The sequence below is a fragment of the Dryobates pubescens genome, chromosome 1, assembly GCF_014839835.1.
Source record: "Dryobates pubescens isolate bDryPub1 chromosome 1, bDryPub1.pri, whole genome shotgun sequence".
In the NCBI taxonomy this organism is placed as follows: domain Eukaryota; kingdom Metazoa; phylum Chordata; class Aves; order Piciformes; family Picidae; genus Dryobates; species Dryobates pubescens.
Genome location: NC_071612.1, coordinates 33,342,917 through 33,359,621, shown reverse-complemented (window position 1 = coordinate 33,359,621; position 16,705 = coordinate 33,342,917). Strand labels below are relative to the sequence as shown.

General features: G+C 46.1%; 1 protein-coding gene across 1 annotated transcript in view; it reads right to left on the bottom strand.

The window, feature by feature from the left end:
- The window catches only part of GABRA4 (gamma-aminobutyric acid type A receptor subunit alpha4), a 54,236-nt gene that overhangs the window by 15,439 nt on the left and 22,092 nt on the right, over positions 1 to 16,705 (bottom strand). The window contains exons 6-8 of the mRNA XM_054163637.1: positions 15,796 to 15,939; positions 12,913 to 13,065; positions 6,767 to 7,026 (exon numbers count right to left, since the gene is read on the bottom strand). Of these exons, the coding sequence (XP_054019612.1) occupies positions 6,767 to 7,026; positions 12,913 to 13,065; positions 15,796 to 15,939 (557 nt within the window). The remainder of the gene's footprint in view (positions 1 to 6,766; positions 7,027 to 12,912; positions 13,066 to 15,795; positions 15,940 to 16,705) is intronic.

The window sequence follows — 16,705 nt, the reverse complement described above, 5'->3', positions numbered from 1 at the left end:
AGCACACAGCTGCCTTCTGGGCTGCATGAGGGCACTGCTGGCTCATGCTGAGCTTCTCATCAATCAACACCCCCAAGTCTCTTTCTTCAGAGATGCTCTCAACCTATTCTGCACCCAGTCTGGATTTGTGCTGGGGATCACAGGATGTTAGAGGTTGGAAGGGACCTCTGGAGATCACCAAGTCCAACCCCCCCTACCAGAGCAGGACCACAGAATCCAGTGCAGGGCACACAGGAACGCATTGGCCCAACCCAGATGCAGGACCTTGCACTATTGATTTGTTGACCCTCATGCAGTTGTCATGCATTTAAGGCATTTAGTTTTACAATTAAAACCAAGGGGGTTCAGCATTCACTAGAATAACCACCCCAAAGTTTGACATCCCTGAGTTATGTTGAAGTTTCCAAAAGCAAAGCATTATTCTAAGCCTGTGAAGCTTTCCAGTGTCCACAATAAACACTGTCAGGTATTTGAGCAGCAGATGAGTAACAGCCAAGCAGATCCCTCACATTCCCGGGCCTACTGTTGTGGTAGTTCATTATCATACTTACAGAAGAGTGAGCAATTACCAGATGTCTTAGTAAAGGCTGGAGGGGTTACCACTCCATCAGGACTTTTTGGTTAGTTATAAATTAGGTGGGGAAATTAAACTCCTGGGGGCTTTGTGCACTAAAACCAAAGCCAAACAAACAGCAGCCAACACCCCCCCCCCCGCCCAAACAGCAGCCAACCCCCCCCTAAACAGCAGTCAAAAACCCCCAAACAGCAGCCAAAACAGCAAGGAAGAAGTAGTAGTGAAGCAGCAAAAAATGATCATCACATTTAAAAGCAGAAATGCTATACCAGCTGCAAGACTATTCAAACTCACACAGAGGATACAGGCTATGCATCTACCATGAGGACTTCAGTAAACAGACAAACAGCTTGTGGTCCAAGTACAGAACACAATACAATACAGAATTAACCAGGTTAGAGGAGACCTCCAAGATCATCAAGTCACAACCTATCACCCAACACCATCTAATCAACTAAACCATGGCACTAAGTGCCTTCCCCTGCCCCAGCAAAAGGAGATGTGGAGCTAAACCCACTTCCTCTATGTGGAGGGAGTTGTGTGGAGGGCATCTGGATCTTAATGGGGTTTGGAGCACAGCCCTATGAGGAGAGGCTGAGGGAGCTGGGGTTTCTTAGCCTGGAGAAGAGGAGGCTCAGGGGAGACCTTATTGCTCTCTACAACTACCTGAAGGGAGGTTGTAGCCAGGTGGGGGTTGGTCTCTTCTCCCAGGCAAGCAGCACCAGAACAAGAGGACACAGTCTCAAGCTGTGCCAGGGGAGGTTTAGGCTGGATGTTAGGAAGAAATTCTTCCCAGCAAGAGAGATTGGCCATTGGAATGTGCTGCCCAGGGAGGTGGTGAAGTCACCATCACTGGAACTGTTTAGGAAGAGCCTGGATGAGGCACTTACTGCCATAGTCTAGTTCATTAGTTAGGGTTGAGCGATAGGTTGGACTTGATGACCTTGGAGGTCTCTTCTAACCTGGTTGATTCTGTGATTATTCTACTAGTCCAAAGAAGAAATAAAGAAACTAAATGGCACTACTCTAAATCTGGTGCAATTTTATGCACATCTCTTCATTACAGGGTATGCCTACATATTCAAAAAGAAGTTCTGAGTTACATTTCCACTGTCACTTGCATTCTAGGCCTTAGACACAGGAGTATCTGCTGCTGTTAGACGACTGAGACCTAAAAAATTGGCACACATATGCACTATGTCTTGTTTGCTATCCTTAACAGAGTGACAGAATGGTAAGGGTTGAAACTGAAACAGACCACTAGAGATCAAGTCAAACCGCCCCTGCCAGAGCAGCTTCACTGAGAACAGGTTGCACAAGACAGCATCCAGTTGGGTTTTGAATGACTCCAGAGATGGAGACTCCATCAGCAATCTGGGTAGCTTGTTGTGTGCTCTGCCACCCTCAAAGTAAAGAAGTTCCTCCTCATGTTTAGATGGAGCTTCCCATGTTCAAGTTTGTGTTCATTACCTCTTGTCCAGTCTATATTCAGCCCATCAGGACAGTTAATCCAGCCCAATTCTTGCTCTGAAGTCATGAGGTGGGCACAGAGCTGGGCATGAGCCAGATTAACTAGATAGGCTGCACTTAGATGTCTGATAACCAAAAGCTGCCAGAGGATCCCCACATTCCTCAGAACCCCCACATCATGGAACTTGAGCTGTGTCCATCATATGACTGGAAAGGTGAGTACCACAGAAAACATCTCTCAGTCACATGAGAGCACATAGAATCACAGAATGGCTTGGGTTGGAATGGACCTCAGAGATCATCTGCTCCAACTTCCCCACCATGGGCAGGGACACCTCTCAGCTAGATGCTGCTGCCCAAGGCCTCGTGCAGCCTGGCTTTCAACAGCCCCAGGGAGGAGACAGCCACTGCCTCCCTGGGCAACCCAGTCCAGAGTCTCACCACCCTTGTACTGAAGAACTTCTTAAGATCCAATCTAAACCTACTCTCCCTCAGCTTCAAACCATTCCCCCTTGGCCTGTCTCTAGACACCCTGATGGAAAGTCCTTCCTGCAGCATCCCTTCAACTCTATGGTTCCCCTGGAGTCTTCTCCAGGCTGAACACCCCTCAGCTCCCTCAGCCTGTCCTTATAGCAGAGGTGCTCCAGCCCTTGGATCACCTTTGTGGCCCTCCTCCAGACTTATTCCAACAGCTCTGTGTCCTTGTGTCCTAAAACAGACAGTGAGAATTACAGCTGTTGGAGTCCTGCTTCTCCTAGGGGCTGGCATTGTCTGGAAAATTCTCATGAAGCAGCAGAAAGGGTAAGGTGGTTTTCTGGATGTTCATGAGGTTGTCCACATGACAAAGCTGCTTGTAAACTCCTCAGGTACCTGCCAGTTACATATCACCCCAGCATGGGTGCTCCTGTTCAGGAGAGGAATGTGCACCTACAAGGCAGAGAAGAGCTCAACCTTTGAGTTCCCCCATCAGATGCTACAGGGTTTTACTCCTGACCATGTGAGACTTAAGTGCCTTCTGAGAAGAGGAGGAAACTTTGAGAGTTACAGCCTACTCGTGACCGAGTTTGAAGACATTATTCAGTTCAAAAGGTTCATTTGAGTCTGACCTGGTTTTTCCCAAGTTTCACACTCCTGTAACAAACAGCTGAGGTTGAAGCTCATGTTCACAGGGGTTTGGAGCCTATTTTTTAAAGATTGTTGTTTGGTTTTTTCCTCCAGTAGCATTCTTCATCTCCATAATGGGGTAGATCTTTAAAAAGAAACTTCATAGGAATACAGGGAAAGGGAAATAGTGCAGGAGCATAAAAATAGACTCAGGGGTACAATAACAAACCCTAAATCATTCATTTCCATCACACACACTGACTTGCAACAACACTGCTGCTTTTACATAAGACAGGAGTTCAGAACACTTAGGGACAGGTTGATTCCTTCTAACCTGAATGCATTTTAACTTGCTCCCAAGAGAAGGAAACCATAGAGGACTGCAGTGTAAGGCATCTCTCTTGGCTTAGACAGACTCCAGTCCTGTCTCTCTGTGCTTGACTGAAAGGGTGAGTGAGGTTGTCAAAGTCAACAAAGCAAAACCCCAAAGCAAAGCAAACCCCCAAAGCAAAGCAAAACCAAGCACTAACCAAAGCCAAGCACTAACCAAAGCCAAGCACTAACCAAAGCCAAGCACTAACCAAAGCCAAGCACAAAACAACTTCAGGTTTGAAACAGAAGTTTTCCTTGAGTTCTGGCAATTGTACTGCTACCAGCAGAATTTATAGGATGACAGTGGTAATGTGGTGCAACCTTTTTTAAACACTAAGGGGGTTAAGACAGCAGAGGGATGTTTCATAAAGGTGCCTAGGATAAGCGGGAATGGTTTGAAACTGAGGGAGGGTATGTTGAGACTGGATGTTAGGAAGAAGTTCTTCAGTATGAGGGAGGTGAGACCCTGGAATAGGCTGCTCAAGGAGACTGTGGCTGCCTCCTCCCTGAGGGTGTTGAAAGCCAGTCTGGATGAAGCCTTGAGCAGCCAGGTCTAGTTGAGAGCTGTCCCTGCCCATGGTGGGGAGGTTGGAGTGGACGATCTCTGAGCCGTTCTATGATTCTGTGACTGATTCAATGAAAACCATCATTTATTAGCACTCCTCAGGAGTGCCTGAGATGCAGGCTGTACAATCATGAAGCTTAACGTGAACCAATACCTCTGTGTACAAGACAAACTCCACACTACTACAAACATACTTTTTCTTGTTCCTGTCTCCTACTAGCAGCCAACAGAGTGATGAGTAACCAACTCTTCAGGAGCACATCTAGCCTTTTAAGCAGAAATGGGAGCTAGCAGAACAACACAGCCAGGAGATTGAAAACAGTAACGATCTGAAGTAGGAGAGCAAAGAAGAGGAAGAAAAATGGAAGTGGGTGGACAGCAGCTGAGCAGTGATAGCAAATGGAAGGGGTGGGAAGGCAAGGAAGAGCAGATGAATAGGGAAGGAGACAAATGAGATATGAAAAGAGACAAAGGACAAAATTACCAAGACTTAGTCTAAAACAGTGTTTCTTAAATCATGGCTCAGGCACAGGAAATTACAAAATCAGCCTGACAGGAAGAGCGAATTACAATGCTGCTGTCAGTGTCTTACTTCTTGAGTGGTGTTGCCAAGAGTCAGTCATGGCTGGGAATTACAGCCTTCTGCATGGCTGGTAAAAGTGCTGTAATGACTTTGTTAGCTAAGTAGCTCATGAATAGAAACTGATGCAGCAGAGAGTAAAGCATAGGAACGGGAAAACAGAGAAAAGGGGAATCACTGGTGAGCTCAACTGGAAATCCAAGATCAAGATGGAGATCAAGCCATTATTAACTGTTCCACATATTAAGATAGCTACCACACAAGTCATACCCAAAGCTATTCAGGAGTTAAGCTGCAAAGATACACAAATGAATTCAAAATGAAATCTCTACTGGACACAAAGCTTTCATCCAGCATTCTTCAACACTCCTGAAACTCACGAAGAAAGAAGGCTCCAGATAGGTAATACAGGCAAGTAAAGGGGTACTGTGATGTCCAAGACATAACTACAATGCTTTAGCTTATTTAAATCCCTTAAAGGCATTAGTCACATAAAACAACATGCTGCCCTTATCACAGAATCAATAAGGCTGAAAAAGACCTCAGAGATCTGGACACAGGACTCAAGGCGTGGCCTTATCAGCACTGAGTCCAGGGGCAGAATGACTTCCTTGCTACTGCTGGCCACACTGTTCCTGATACAGGCCAGGATGCCATTGGCCTTCTTGGCCACCTGGGCACACTGCTGGCTCATGTTCAGCCTACTATCAACCAGCACCCCAGGTCCCTTTTTGCCTGGCTGCTCTCCAGCCACTCTGACCCTAGCCTGTAGCACTGCATGGGGTTATTGTGGCCAATGTGTAGAACCTGGCACTTAAATGTGTAAAATCTCATGCCCTTGGACTCTGCCCATCTGTGGCACCTTGCTCTGCATATTCAGCTCAATCAGAATCAATGTGGGAAAGGAAAGAAATTTTCCTGAGAACACTCACGGTATGTGAACATCACCAAAACCAAGCTAAATATAGAAGAGGCTGTGGGTATGGATGGGTACAACCTCCTCCTTTCCCCTGAACTAACCAGGCCTGGAGAAGAGAAGGCTCCAGGAAGACCTTCTGGTGGCCTTTCAGTCCTTGAAGGGGCTGATAAGAAAGCTGGGGCTGATAAAGGCAACTTTTTAGCAGAGTCTGTTGTGACAGAACAAGGGGTGATGGCTTGAAACTAAAAGAGGGAGATTTAGACTAGAGCCAAGGAAGAAATGTTTTATACTGAGGGTGGGGAGACACTGGCCCAGGCTGCCCAGAGAGGAGGTAGATGCTGGGGTGGATTGTGGTAGTATTAGGTTCTGCCTTTAAAATTTTTCACAGATCTTGAGTAGAAAAGTAGTAAAATACAAATAAATCACTATTGGGTGTGAAAAGGAAAATAAAGATACTTCTAAACAAGTCTATTGGATAGGTATCTATGGAGGTGGTGGAGTCACCATCCCTGGAGGTATCACAGTATCACAAAGGTTGGAAGAGACCTCAAAGATCATCAAGTCCAACCTGTCACCACAGACCTCATGACTAGACCATGGCACCAAGTGCCACATCCAATCCCCTCTTGAACACCTCCAGGGATGGGTACTCCACCACCTCCCTGGGCAGCACATTCCAATGACGAATGACTCTCTCAGTGAAGAACTTTCTCCTCACCTCAAGCCTAAACTTCCCCTGGCACACCTTGAGACTGTGTCCCCTTGTTCTGGTGCTGGTTGCCTGGGAGAAGAGACCAACCCCCACCTGGCTACAACCACCTTTCAGGTGTTAAAGAAGAGCCTGGATGAGGCACTTGGTGCCATGGTTGAGTTGATTAGATGGTGTTGGGTGATAGGTTGGCCTTGATGATCTCTGAGGTCTTTTTGAACCTGGTTAATTCTGTATTCTGATGCAGGTTGGGTGGACTAGATGACCTCTGAAGGTGCCTTCCAAACCCAAACATTCTGTGAATACTGCAAGTAAGAACCGATTCACAAACGTTGTGTGGCATCAGCCTTCCACTAGCCTGACTTATACTCCTTTGTTAGCTCAGATGGGACCTGGGAGGAAGGAGAAGGCCTGTTTTCAAAGAACACCACCACCAGGAAAGCAGAAAGCCTTTGTATAAGCTGGAAACCTACCGTGAATGTCTCTTCTGTGCTTCTTTCTCTTTGTATTGGAGCAACCGGGAATTCAAGGAGGGATTTTACCGTCTTCCTCTTGGCTTTTTCCATTTGAATGTTAGTGAAGTAGTTGACAGCAGCAAACTCAATGAGAGCAGAGAACACGAAGGCGAAGCAGACGGCTATGAACCAGTCCATGGCAGTAGCATAGGAGACTTTTGGCAGTGAATGCCTGGCGCTGATGCTCAGCGTCGTCATCGTCAACACCGTGGTTATTCCTGCCAGGAAACAGAGCAAAAGAGCACTGCTGAATCCAGGTAAAACTAAGGGAGAATTAGGCAAGCAGCTTCAAACAAAGAATTTTAAATCACTTAGGAGTCTTTCTATGCTGCTTGTGAGCAGTGCATTAGATTTAAGTCATGGAATTGTTAGGGTTGGAAGGATTGTCCCATGGGCAGGGGCACCTCACACTACAGCAGGTTGCTCACAGCCACATCCAGCCTGGCTGCAAAAACCTCCAGGCATGAGGCTTCCACCACCTCCCTGGGCAACCTGTGCCAGTCTCTCACCACCCTCATGGAGAAGAACTTCTTCCTAACATCCAATCTCAATCTCCCCATTTCTAGTTTTGTTCCATTCCCCCCAGTCCTATCACTCTCTGACACCCTAAAAAGTCTCTCCCCAGCTTTCTTGTAGCCCCCTTCACATACTAGAAGGCCACAACAAAGTCTCCTCAGTCTTCCCTTCTCCAGACTATATATGACAACCATCATACATCTGTGAGCAGCTATGCACAGTTAACCAGCTTTTAAGGGAGGCATGGGAAACCATGACTTCAGCAGATTAGCAGCAGCTCCCATGGAGAAAACGTGGAGGCCTTCATAGTTTTTTTTCCATGTCAAGATCAGTAGAATTTCTTACAATGAGCTACTCTCCAAACATTTGAACATGAGTTAAGCTGTCAGGCTACAACAAAACCATGATTTTGCCTGTAATGGGTTCAGGATGCCACCTATTAGCCTGTGTCTTTTCCCCTGACCCCACTCATCCTCCAGGTGCCACTAAGTCATGGAAAATTATTTTGGTGCTACGGTAAAAGGATAATATTATGTCAACAGCTCTGCTAATTAAGAGGCCACCATCTCATCTTTAAAACCCTTCTGCTACTAGTCAACCAATGAAATTGAATTAGAATTTCATCTTCTGAAAGAGTAACTTTTTAATTAGAAGTGCACAAGCATGAGCACTGAACTCAGAGTGTGGCCACTTCATGGTAATGCTTCAACTGCATGCTGTATAAAACCGTGGTATGGGGTCTCTTGTTTTTCCCTCCCTTTTGCACCCCAAATATCCCCTAGTTTACAGATGTATATTACCAAGTGTAAACACTGCATAAACACTGCATGGACACAGTGAACACTGGTGAGACCTCATTTTGAGTACTGCACTCAGTTTTGGTCTCCCCAGTTCAAGAGGGACAGGGATCTGCTGAAAAGGGTCCAGCAGAGGGCTACAAGGATGATTAGGGGACTGGAACATGTGCTTTATGAGGAGAGGCTGAGGGACCCAAGGCTTTTTAGTCTGGAGAAGAGAAGACTGAGAGGGGATTTAATAAATGTCTATAAATATCTGAGGGCTGGGGGTCAGGAGGGAGGGGACAGGCTCTGCTCACTTGCTCCCTGGGATAGGACAAGGAGCAATGGATGTAAGCTGCAGCACAGGAGGTTCCACCTCAACACAAGGGGGAACTTCTTTACTGTGAGGGTCACAGAGCACTGGCACAGGCTGCCCAGAGAGGTTGTGGAGTCTCCTTCCCTGGAGACTTTCAAGGCCCATCTGGATGTGTTCCTCTGTGATCTGAGCTAGATTGTATAGCATAGAATAGAACAGAATAAACCAGGTTGGAAGAGACCTTCAAGATCATCACATCCAACCCATCATCCAACACCACCTAATCAACTAAACCATGCAACTAAGCACCCTATCAAGTCTCCTCCTAAACACCTCCAATGATGGTGACTCCACCACCTCCCTGGGCAGCACATTCCAATGGGCAATCTCTCTCTCTGTGTAGAATTTCTTCCTAACTTCCAGTCTGAACCTCCCCTGGCATATGGTCCTGCTCTGGCAGGGGGGTTGGACTCGATGATCTCTTAGGGTTCCTTCCAACTCCTGACATCCTGTGATCCTGTAATCCTGTGATTGAATGTGTTCAAGACCAGCGTGGATGAGGCCTTGAGCAGCTTAGTCTAGTGGAAGGTGTCCCTGCCAATGCCAGGTGGCTTAGAACTAAATGATGTTTAAGGTCCCTTCCAACCCAAACAATTCTATATATCTATTACATCCTACCACAATAAACTCAACAAAGACTTCCCACAAATGCCATGGCTCTCATGAAAATAGCACTGTCCTCACTTAAAGTCAAGATTAAATGCACATGCTCAGAAGAATTCAAAATAATTAGGAGCACATTTGCCAAGAGGATCCTCCCAGCTCCTTTTCAGAACAAGAGGACACAGTGTCAAGCTGCACCAGGGGAGGTTCAGGCTGGATGTTAGGAAGGGATTCTTTCCAGAAAGAGAGATTGGCCATTGGAATGTGCTGCCCAGGGAGGTGGTGGAGTCTCCATCACTGGAGGTGTTTAGGAAGAGCCTGGATGAGGCATTGGTGCCATGGGTTAGTTGATTAGATGGTGTTGGGTGATAGGTTGGACTCTATGATCTCCAAGGTCTTTTCCAACCTGGTCTAGTCTCTTCTATTCTAATTCCCTAACTTGTGGCATTCCATCTGGGTAATCTGATATGGAAAAAGCTTCACCTAGACACCACCATATGGAGAACAGGACACAATGAAACCAGTCCTTCCCATTGAAAAGAAAAAAAAGGCAAAGTAATAGCCAGTTCATGAAAGCACAAAGAAAGCTCTCAGAGCAAACTCAGTAGGATAAAAACACAGCTGCAAGCTCAGCAAACCTTCTTTAGTGGGGAGGTGTCCAGAAACACACCACTAAGACCACTAAGTCTGAGGGGGGAAAAAGAAAAACTTATGAGAAGTTATTTTTCCCTCCTAGAAAGGAATCTTCAGATCCCTGGTTAGCCCTATTCTTCCTGATTCTACCTGTGTCCACTTCAACAAGTGGTTTATCTGAATTGCCACTCTAAACACATTTGTTTAACAGATGTAAGAATAGGATGAAGTGACCTGAATGACCAACCACTTCCCAAGCATAGGGGGCAGGAGGCTGTGCCCTTGTGGCCAAGAAGGCCAATGGGATCCTGGTGTGCATTAAGAGGACTGTGTCCAGCAGATCCAGGGAGGTTCTCCTTCTCCTCTACTCTGCCCTGGTGAGGCCACACCTGGAATATTGCATCCAGTTCTGGGCTCCCCAGTTCAGGAGGGACAAGGATCTTCTGAAGAGAGTCCAACAGAGGGTTACCAGGATGATGCCGGGACTGGAGCCCTGCCCTGTGAGGAGAGGCTGAGAGCCCTGGGGGTGGTTAGTGTGGAGAGGAGAAGACTGAGAGGGGATGTAAAAAATATTTATAAATATCTGAGGGCTGGGGGTCAAGAGGGAAGGGATAGGCTCTGTTCAGTTGCACCCTGGGATAGGACAAAGGACAATGAATAGAACAGAACAGAATTAACCAGGCTGGAAAAAAACCTTTGAGATCATCAAGTCCAACCTATCACCCAACACCATCTAATCAACTAAACCATGGCACCAAGTGCCTCATCCAGTCTCTTCTTAAACACCTCCAGTGATGGTGACTCCACCACCTCCCTGGGCAGCACATTCCAATGGTCAATCTCTCTTTCTGTGAAGAACTTCTTCCTAACATCTAGTTTGTCTAAAGTAATGCTTGAGTTGAGAGATAGTGGGGTTCTTACTAGGTTTACAGGTTGTTCCTGCTATAACTAATCATTAACCTTGACTAATTTGTGTATTAAACACTCAGGTGTTTGAATGGGCCAGCACATAGGAACACTAATCCCTACCACTCCTGCCAGCATCTATCTATAGAAAGGCTCTTTGCAGAACATTCTCTTCCTGATTAAGTCCTGCTTTTGGCTACAGTACATAATAAAGTCAAGATATTGCTCTGTAAAGACTGCTTTAAAGAAATGTTTTCCTCCCACTTGTTTGTTAGGAATCAAATCATATTTTCATTTAATTTCTTATGGTTTGGGTTTTCCACAGAAGCTTCTTTGGGCTTCTTATTTTTTATTTTCAGTGTTCACTGTAGCATCTCATTGAATCATAGAATTGTCAGGGTTGGAAGGGACCTCAGGGATCATCCAGTTCCAAGCCCTCTGCCATGGGCAGAGACCCCCTCACACTAGAGGGAAAACTCACATAATCCAGTTCTAACACCCTGCCATTGGCAGGGACACCTCACACTACAGCAGGTTGCTCACAGCCACATCCAGCCTGGCTGCAAAAACCTCCAGGCATGAGGCTTCCACCACCTCCCTGGGCAACCTGTGCCAGTGTCTCACCACCCTCCTGGGGAAGAATTTCTTCCTAATATCCAATCTCAATCTACCCACTTCTATTTCTTTTGCATTCCCCCCAGTCCTATCACTCCCTGACACCCTAAAAAGTCCCTCCCCAGCTTTCTTGCAGCCCCCTTCAGATACTGGAAGGTCACAATTCGGTCTCCTGGGAGCCTTCTCTTCTCCAGACTGAACAACCCCAACTCCCTCAGTCAGTCCTCATAGGAGAGCAGCTCCAACCCTCTGCTCATCCTCATGGCCCTTCTCTGGACATGTTCCAGCTTCTCCGTATGTGGGCAACCTATGCCAGTCTCTTACCACCCTCATGGGGAAGAACTTCTTCCTAACATCCAATATGAATCTACCCATTTCTAGGTTTTTTTCCTTCCCCCCCAATCCTATCACTCCCTGACAACCTAAAAAGTCCCTCCCCAGCTTTCTTGTAGCCCCCTTCAGATACTGGAAGGCCAGTTCATTCAAGCTGTATTTTGATGAAGGCCATTTTAATATCTTGTGATCATTTTTCTTTTAAATTCATTTTTGCAATGGCACTAGCAGAAAGGAGAAAAGAGCACTTAACATGACATTTCAGTAAGAGGATCTAAGACTTACTCATTGCAAGCTTCTCCTGAGGACACTGATATAATAAGACATCTGCACATCTTGCACACTCCCAATCAAATTATTTTAAAAGTATTTTAGAAAGTGTGAGTTCACATAATTATGCTACTGCTCACTGGAGGATAAAACTCTCTGGATGCAGACAAAGGAGCTGACTGTGTTATTCAGGGCCAGGTCTTCCCAGTTTGCTCTTCATAGCAAGTAGAATCCTCAGGGATGTACGTCTATTTGCCACAGGCAACCATGCCACTCCCTTCAGGTTCTGTGTTCTGAGTTCCTCTTCAGATTGCAAGGATTCACATAATACTCTTCATACACTGGCAGCAAAAATTGCTCTGACTTTACATTGCCCTCCTTGTTCCTCCACTATCAAAGAATCATAGAATGGTTTGGATGAGAAAGGACCTTAAAATCATAGAATGGTCCAGGCTGGAAGGGACCTCCAAAGGTCATCCAGTCTGACCTCCCCACACTCAGCAGGGACATCCCCAAATAGATCAGGTTGCCCAGAGCCCTCTTGAGCCTTACCTTGAACACCTCGAGAGATGGAGCCTCAACCACCTCCCTGGGCAACCTCTTCCAGTGCTCCACCACCCTCATGGTGCTAAACTTGTTTCTAACATCCAATCTCAGTCTGCTCTTCTCCAGTTTGGAGCCACTGCTCCTTGTCTTGTCCTTGCAGGCCTTTGTAAACAGTCTCTCTTCAGCCTTCTTGTAACTCCTTTCAGGTACTGGCAGTCTGCTATTAGGCAGCCCCAGAGCCTCCTCTTCTCCAGGCTGAACACCCCCAGCTCCCCCACCTGTCCTCATGCCCTGTCCTCCAACCCCCTGATCATTTTCATGGCCCTCCTCTGGACCTGCTCCGTCAGTCACCTAAACCATCCGAGCTTTAACCCCGCTGCCCCAGGCAGGGACACCTTCCACTAGTCGAGGTTGCTCAATGCCCAATCCAGCATGGAAGCAATGGAGTAAAATGCCCATTCTATGGAAAGTCATGGAAAAAAAAAGAGGAAATATGAGGAAGAAATAAACAGAAAAGCAGCAATTACCAAACACAGTCCTGGCTGGAACAGACTCCTTATTGATCCAAAAAGAAACTTGAGAAAGGATCACGGTCATGATGCATGGGATGTAGGTCTGGATCATAAAATAACCCATTTTCCGTCTCAGGTGGAAGTAAACTGTCATAACAATATATTCACCTAGGAAAAGAAAAAAACAAAACAGGTAGGTTTGGATGGTTTGGTGTTGGTTGGTTTGGTTTCTTGGGGTTTTTTGACAGTGTATAAAATTTGTGTTGCAGAATAACTGTTTCAGATTATCCCCCAGGATCGTTTAAGATGCTGCTCTTTGTACCCCTTAACGTGCACAGAGGACCTTAGAGGCAAGGATCAATGGAAAGTTTGGAATGAATGGAAAGTTTTAAATGAAAAAACCCTGGAAGCAGTAGCTCCTTACAGTGCCATTCAGGTGGTGATAGCAAAATGTGGCAAATGGACAGTTAATACTAGAGTACTAGATCACATTTTACAGTATAAGCATGACTAAAAATCATAGAACTGTCAGGATTGGAAGGGACCTCAAGGATCATCCAGTTCCAACCCCCCTGCCATGGGCAGGGACACCTCACACTACAGCAGGTTGCTCACAGCCACATCCAGCCTGGCTGCAAAAACCTCCAGGCATGAGGCTTCCACCACCTCCCTGGGCAACCTGTGCCAGTCTCTCACCACCCTCATGGGGAACAACTTCTTCCTAACATCCAATCTGAATCTACCCATTTCTAGTTTTGTTCCATTCCCCCAGTCCTGTCACTCCCTGACACCCTCAAAAGCCCCTCCCCAGCTTTCTTGTAGCCCACTTCAGATCCTGGAAGGCCACAATTAGGTCTCCTCAGAGCCTTCTCTTCTCCAGACTGAACAGCCCCAACTCTCTCAGTCTGTTTTGGCTTCTGTTGAATAAAAGAGTCCCAAGGCAGAAGCTCTCTACCTCCCACAGCACCCATAACATTGTGATTCCTACCTGCCAAACCAAACAGTACCAACAGTGCTGCACATTACATGTTATGGAAGCACCTCAGCTTTCTTCGCTGGGTTTCTACATCAGCACTGCAGCAATAACGACGCAAAATGCAAAACTCCCTGACAGCACTTAACAATACTCTGATGTTCATCTAAAATGTTGGCATTCACATTAAAAAAACCTCCCCCAAAGAAATAAGGGGCAGTTTTGCCATAAACTGAACAAATTGCCTACATAAAACACTACAGAACGAGCGGTCGGGGGGACGATAAAGAAACTCTGGGCTGAGAAGTAAATTCTGAGTGGATTGCAAAAATCCTGGTTTATCTTTGAGAAGAAGCAAAAAAACCCCACAAACCACTCCTTGGAGCCATACATCAAATCTATTTGCTTTATGTGTTTCATTTTGACCCTCTCTCACAACACCCAAACTTGCTGATGGCTTCGGAAAGCATTCCAAACGTTAAAAATACTTTGGGAGTGTGCTTGTTTATCCCCACACTGCTCATCAGGGATACTTCACTCATTCTGCAGGGCCTGTGGCTGCCATTTGCCTTGTTTCTTACAGCACAAATCAGCAGAAGCATCTATTGTGACTAATGCATTTGTGCCTATCCTTATCTGACTAGAGGGTTTTTATGGCTTTAATAACCCATTCTGTGTGCTGCACTTCTGTGCCGAGCTGTTTGCACCGCCACACAAAGGAAGTCTTTTGCACATAATGTGGATACAGTGCTGAGAAATTACTTCCTCACCCAGGCATCCTCTTGACTCTTCAAACTGCATTTTAAGCAGTGATTAAATGCTCATTTTGTCCCTTGGAGTAATGATCTCATTCCAGCTCTCTGAAAGACCGTCGCAATCGACGGTAATGAATCTACCAATGTAAAGCTGAAGGACAGAAACCCAGCTCAGATTTGTGCTCTCAGCCCTGAACATAGACCCTCTGGCAGTCAGTAGAACACCTGACATAGAATTCCATAGAATAGAAAAGAATCAAGCAGGTTGGAAAAGACCTCAGAGATCATCAAGTCCAACCTATTACCTAATACCTAACACCTCCTGACCACTAAACCATGGCTCCAAGTGCCACATCCAATCTTTTTTTTAACACCTCCAGGGATGGGGACTCCACCACCTCTCTGGGCAGCACATTCCAAGGGCCAATCTCTTTTTCTGGGAAGAACTTTCTCCTCACCTCGAGCCCAAACTTACTCTGGCACGGTTTGAGACTGTGTCCTCTTGTTCTGGTGCTGCTTGCTTGGGAGAAGAGACCAACCCCCACCTGGCTACAACCTCCTTTCAAGTAGTTGTATAGAGCAATAAGCTCAGCCCTGAGTCTCCTCCAGGCTAAGCAACCCCAGCTCCCTCAGCCTCTCCTCACAGGGCTGTGCTCGAGGCCTCTCCCCAGGCTTGTTGCCCTTCTCTGTGCGTCTCAGTTTCCTTCTTAAACTGAGGGGCCCAAAACTGGACACAGTACTCAAGGTGTGGCCTAACCAGTGCTGAGTACAGGACACAATGACTTCCCTGCTCCTGCTGGCCACACTATTTCTGATGCAGGCCAGGATGCCATTGGCTGTCTTGGCCACCTGGTACCTGGTTCATATCTCCACTGACTTCAGTGCTTATTGCTAGACCAAGGCAGTGCCTCGGTAGTGTAGCTACTACACAATGACACTGCCATGTGAGCAGCAGAGCCTGGATGCTTTCCTTTTCTTCCTTTTTTTTTTTGGTAGGAAAAAACCCAACACTTCTAAGTGTCATCAGATGGTTTCAGAAAACGTTTCAATTCTGCAAAAGTCAGAAGAGCAGCCAAGCTTAATAGTCTTAGGAAGGAAAGAAAGAAAGAAAGGGCAATTTCCCAGGGTTTAGTTTTACCTCAGGCTGGCCTCCAGTGATGAGATTCCTACCTGTGATAGATTTAATGGTTTCAGTGGACACCGTATGCCCAAGCAGGTCATACTGAACTAAACTGGAAGACTCCTCAGGAACTTCCACGGACTTCTCAGGTCCTTTTGTCCAGGTATAAATCATTTCACTCTTTGGATAAGCATCTACAACACAGTAGCAACAGGCATAAATAGGAAACTGCTCATGCCTGACTTAAGACACCACTCCAAACCTACTGCAACTGAACAGTAAGGCTCACACTAACCACGTTAGAAAAGCCACCCCTCAGAGGAGAACAAATGGCAGCTAAGGTCATACATCAAGTGCTGCACCACAGCTTTACATTAAAATGTGATGTCTGAACACCGACTTCATTCTGGATCAGCCCTTCCTGGGCATGAAAGGTTGATCTTTAAATTATTTTAGAAAGCTCTATTAAAAAAACCATAAATGTATCCTTCCAATCTGCTAGCATATAAAACCAGCATGTATAAGGAGGACACACTTTGGAGGCTGGCTCTACATTTCTTCACAGGCAAGAATGATTACACTTTATAACTAGAATAGACTAAAAGCTGCAATATTTTAAACTTGGGTTTAAAATATTTGCCAGAAACCAGAGGTCAGTAAAAAACAAACAAACAAACAAAAACCCCAACCAAAAAAAACCCAACCCACCTCACAACAGCCCAAATAAATAAATTCACCCAAAGAAACATTGCACATGTACTACAAAAGACATATAACTCAGGGCTAGCATTCAATCCCTACGCAGCCCAAACTCCTGTTAAAATGCAATGAAATCAGTCTTGCATTTGGAATGGCTCCATTTTATTTCAAGTTTCACTGAGGGAAAGGAGCAGATTAGTGTAAAGCACAATTTTCTGCTGGCTGGTGATTCTGCCTGAAGGAACGTGCCCGTGGAAGAGC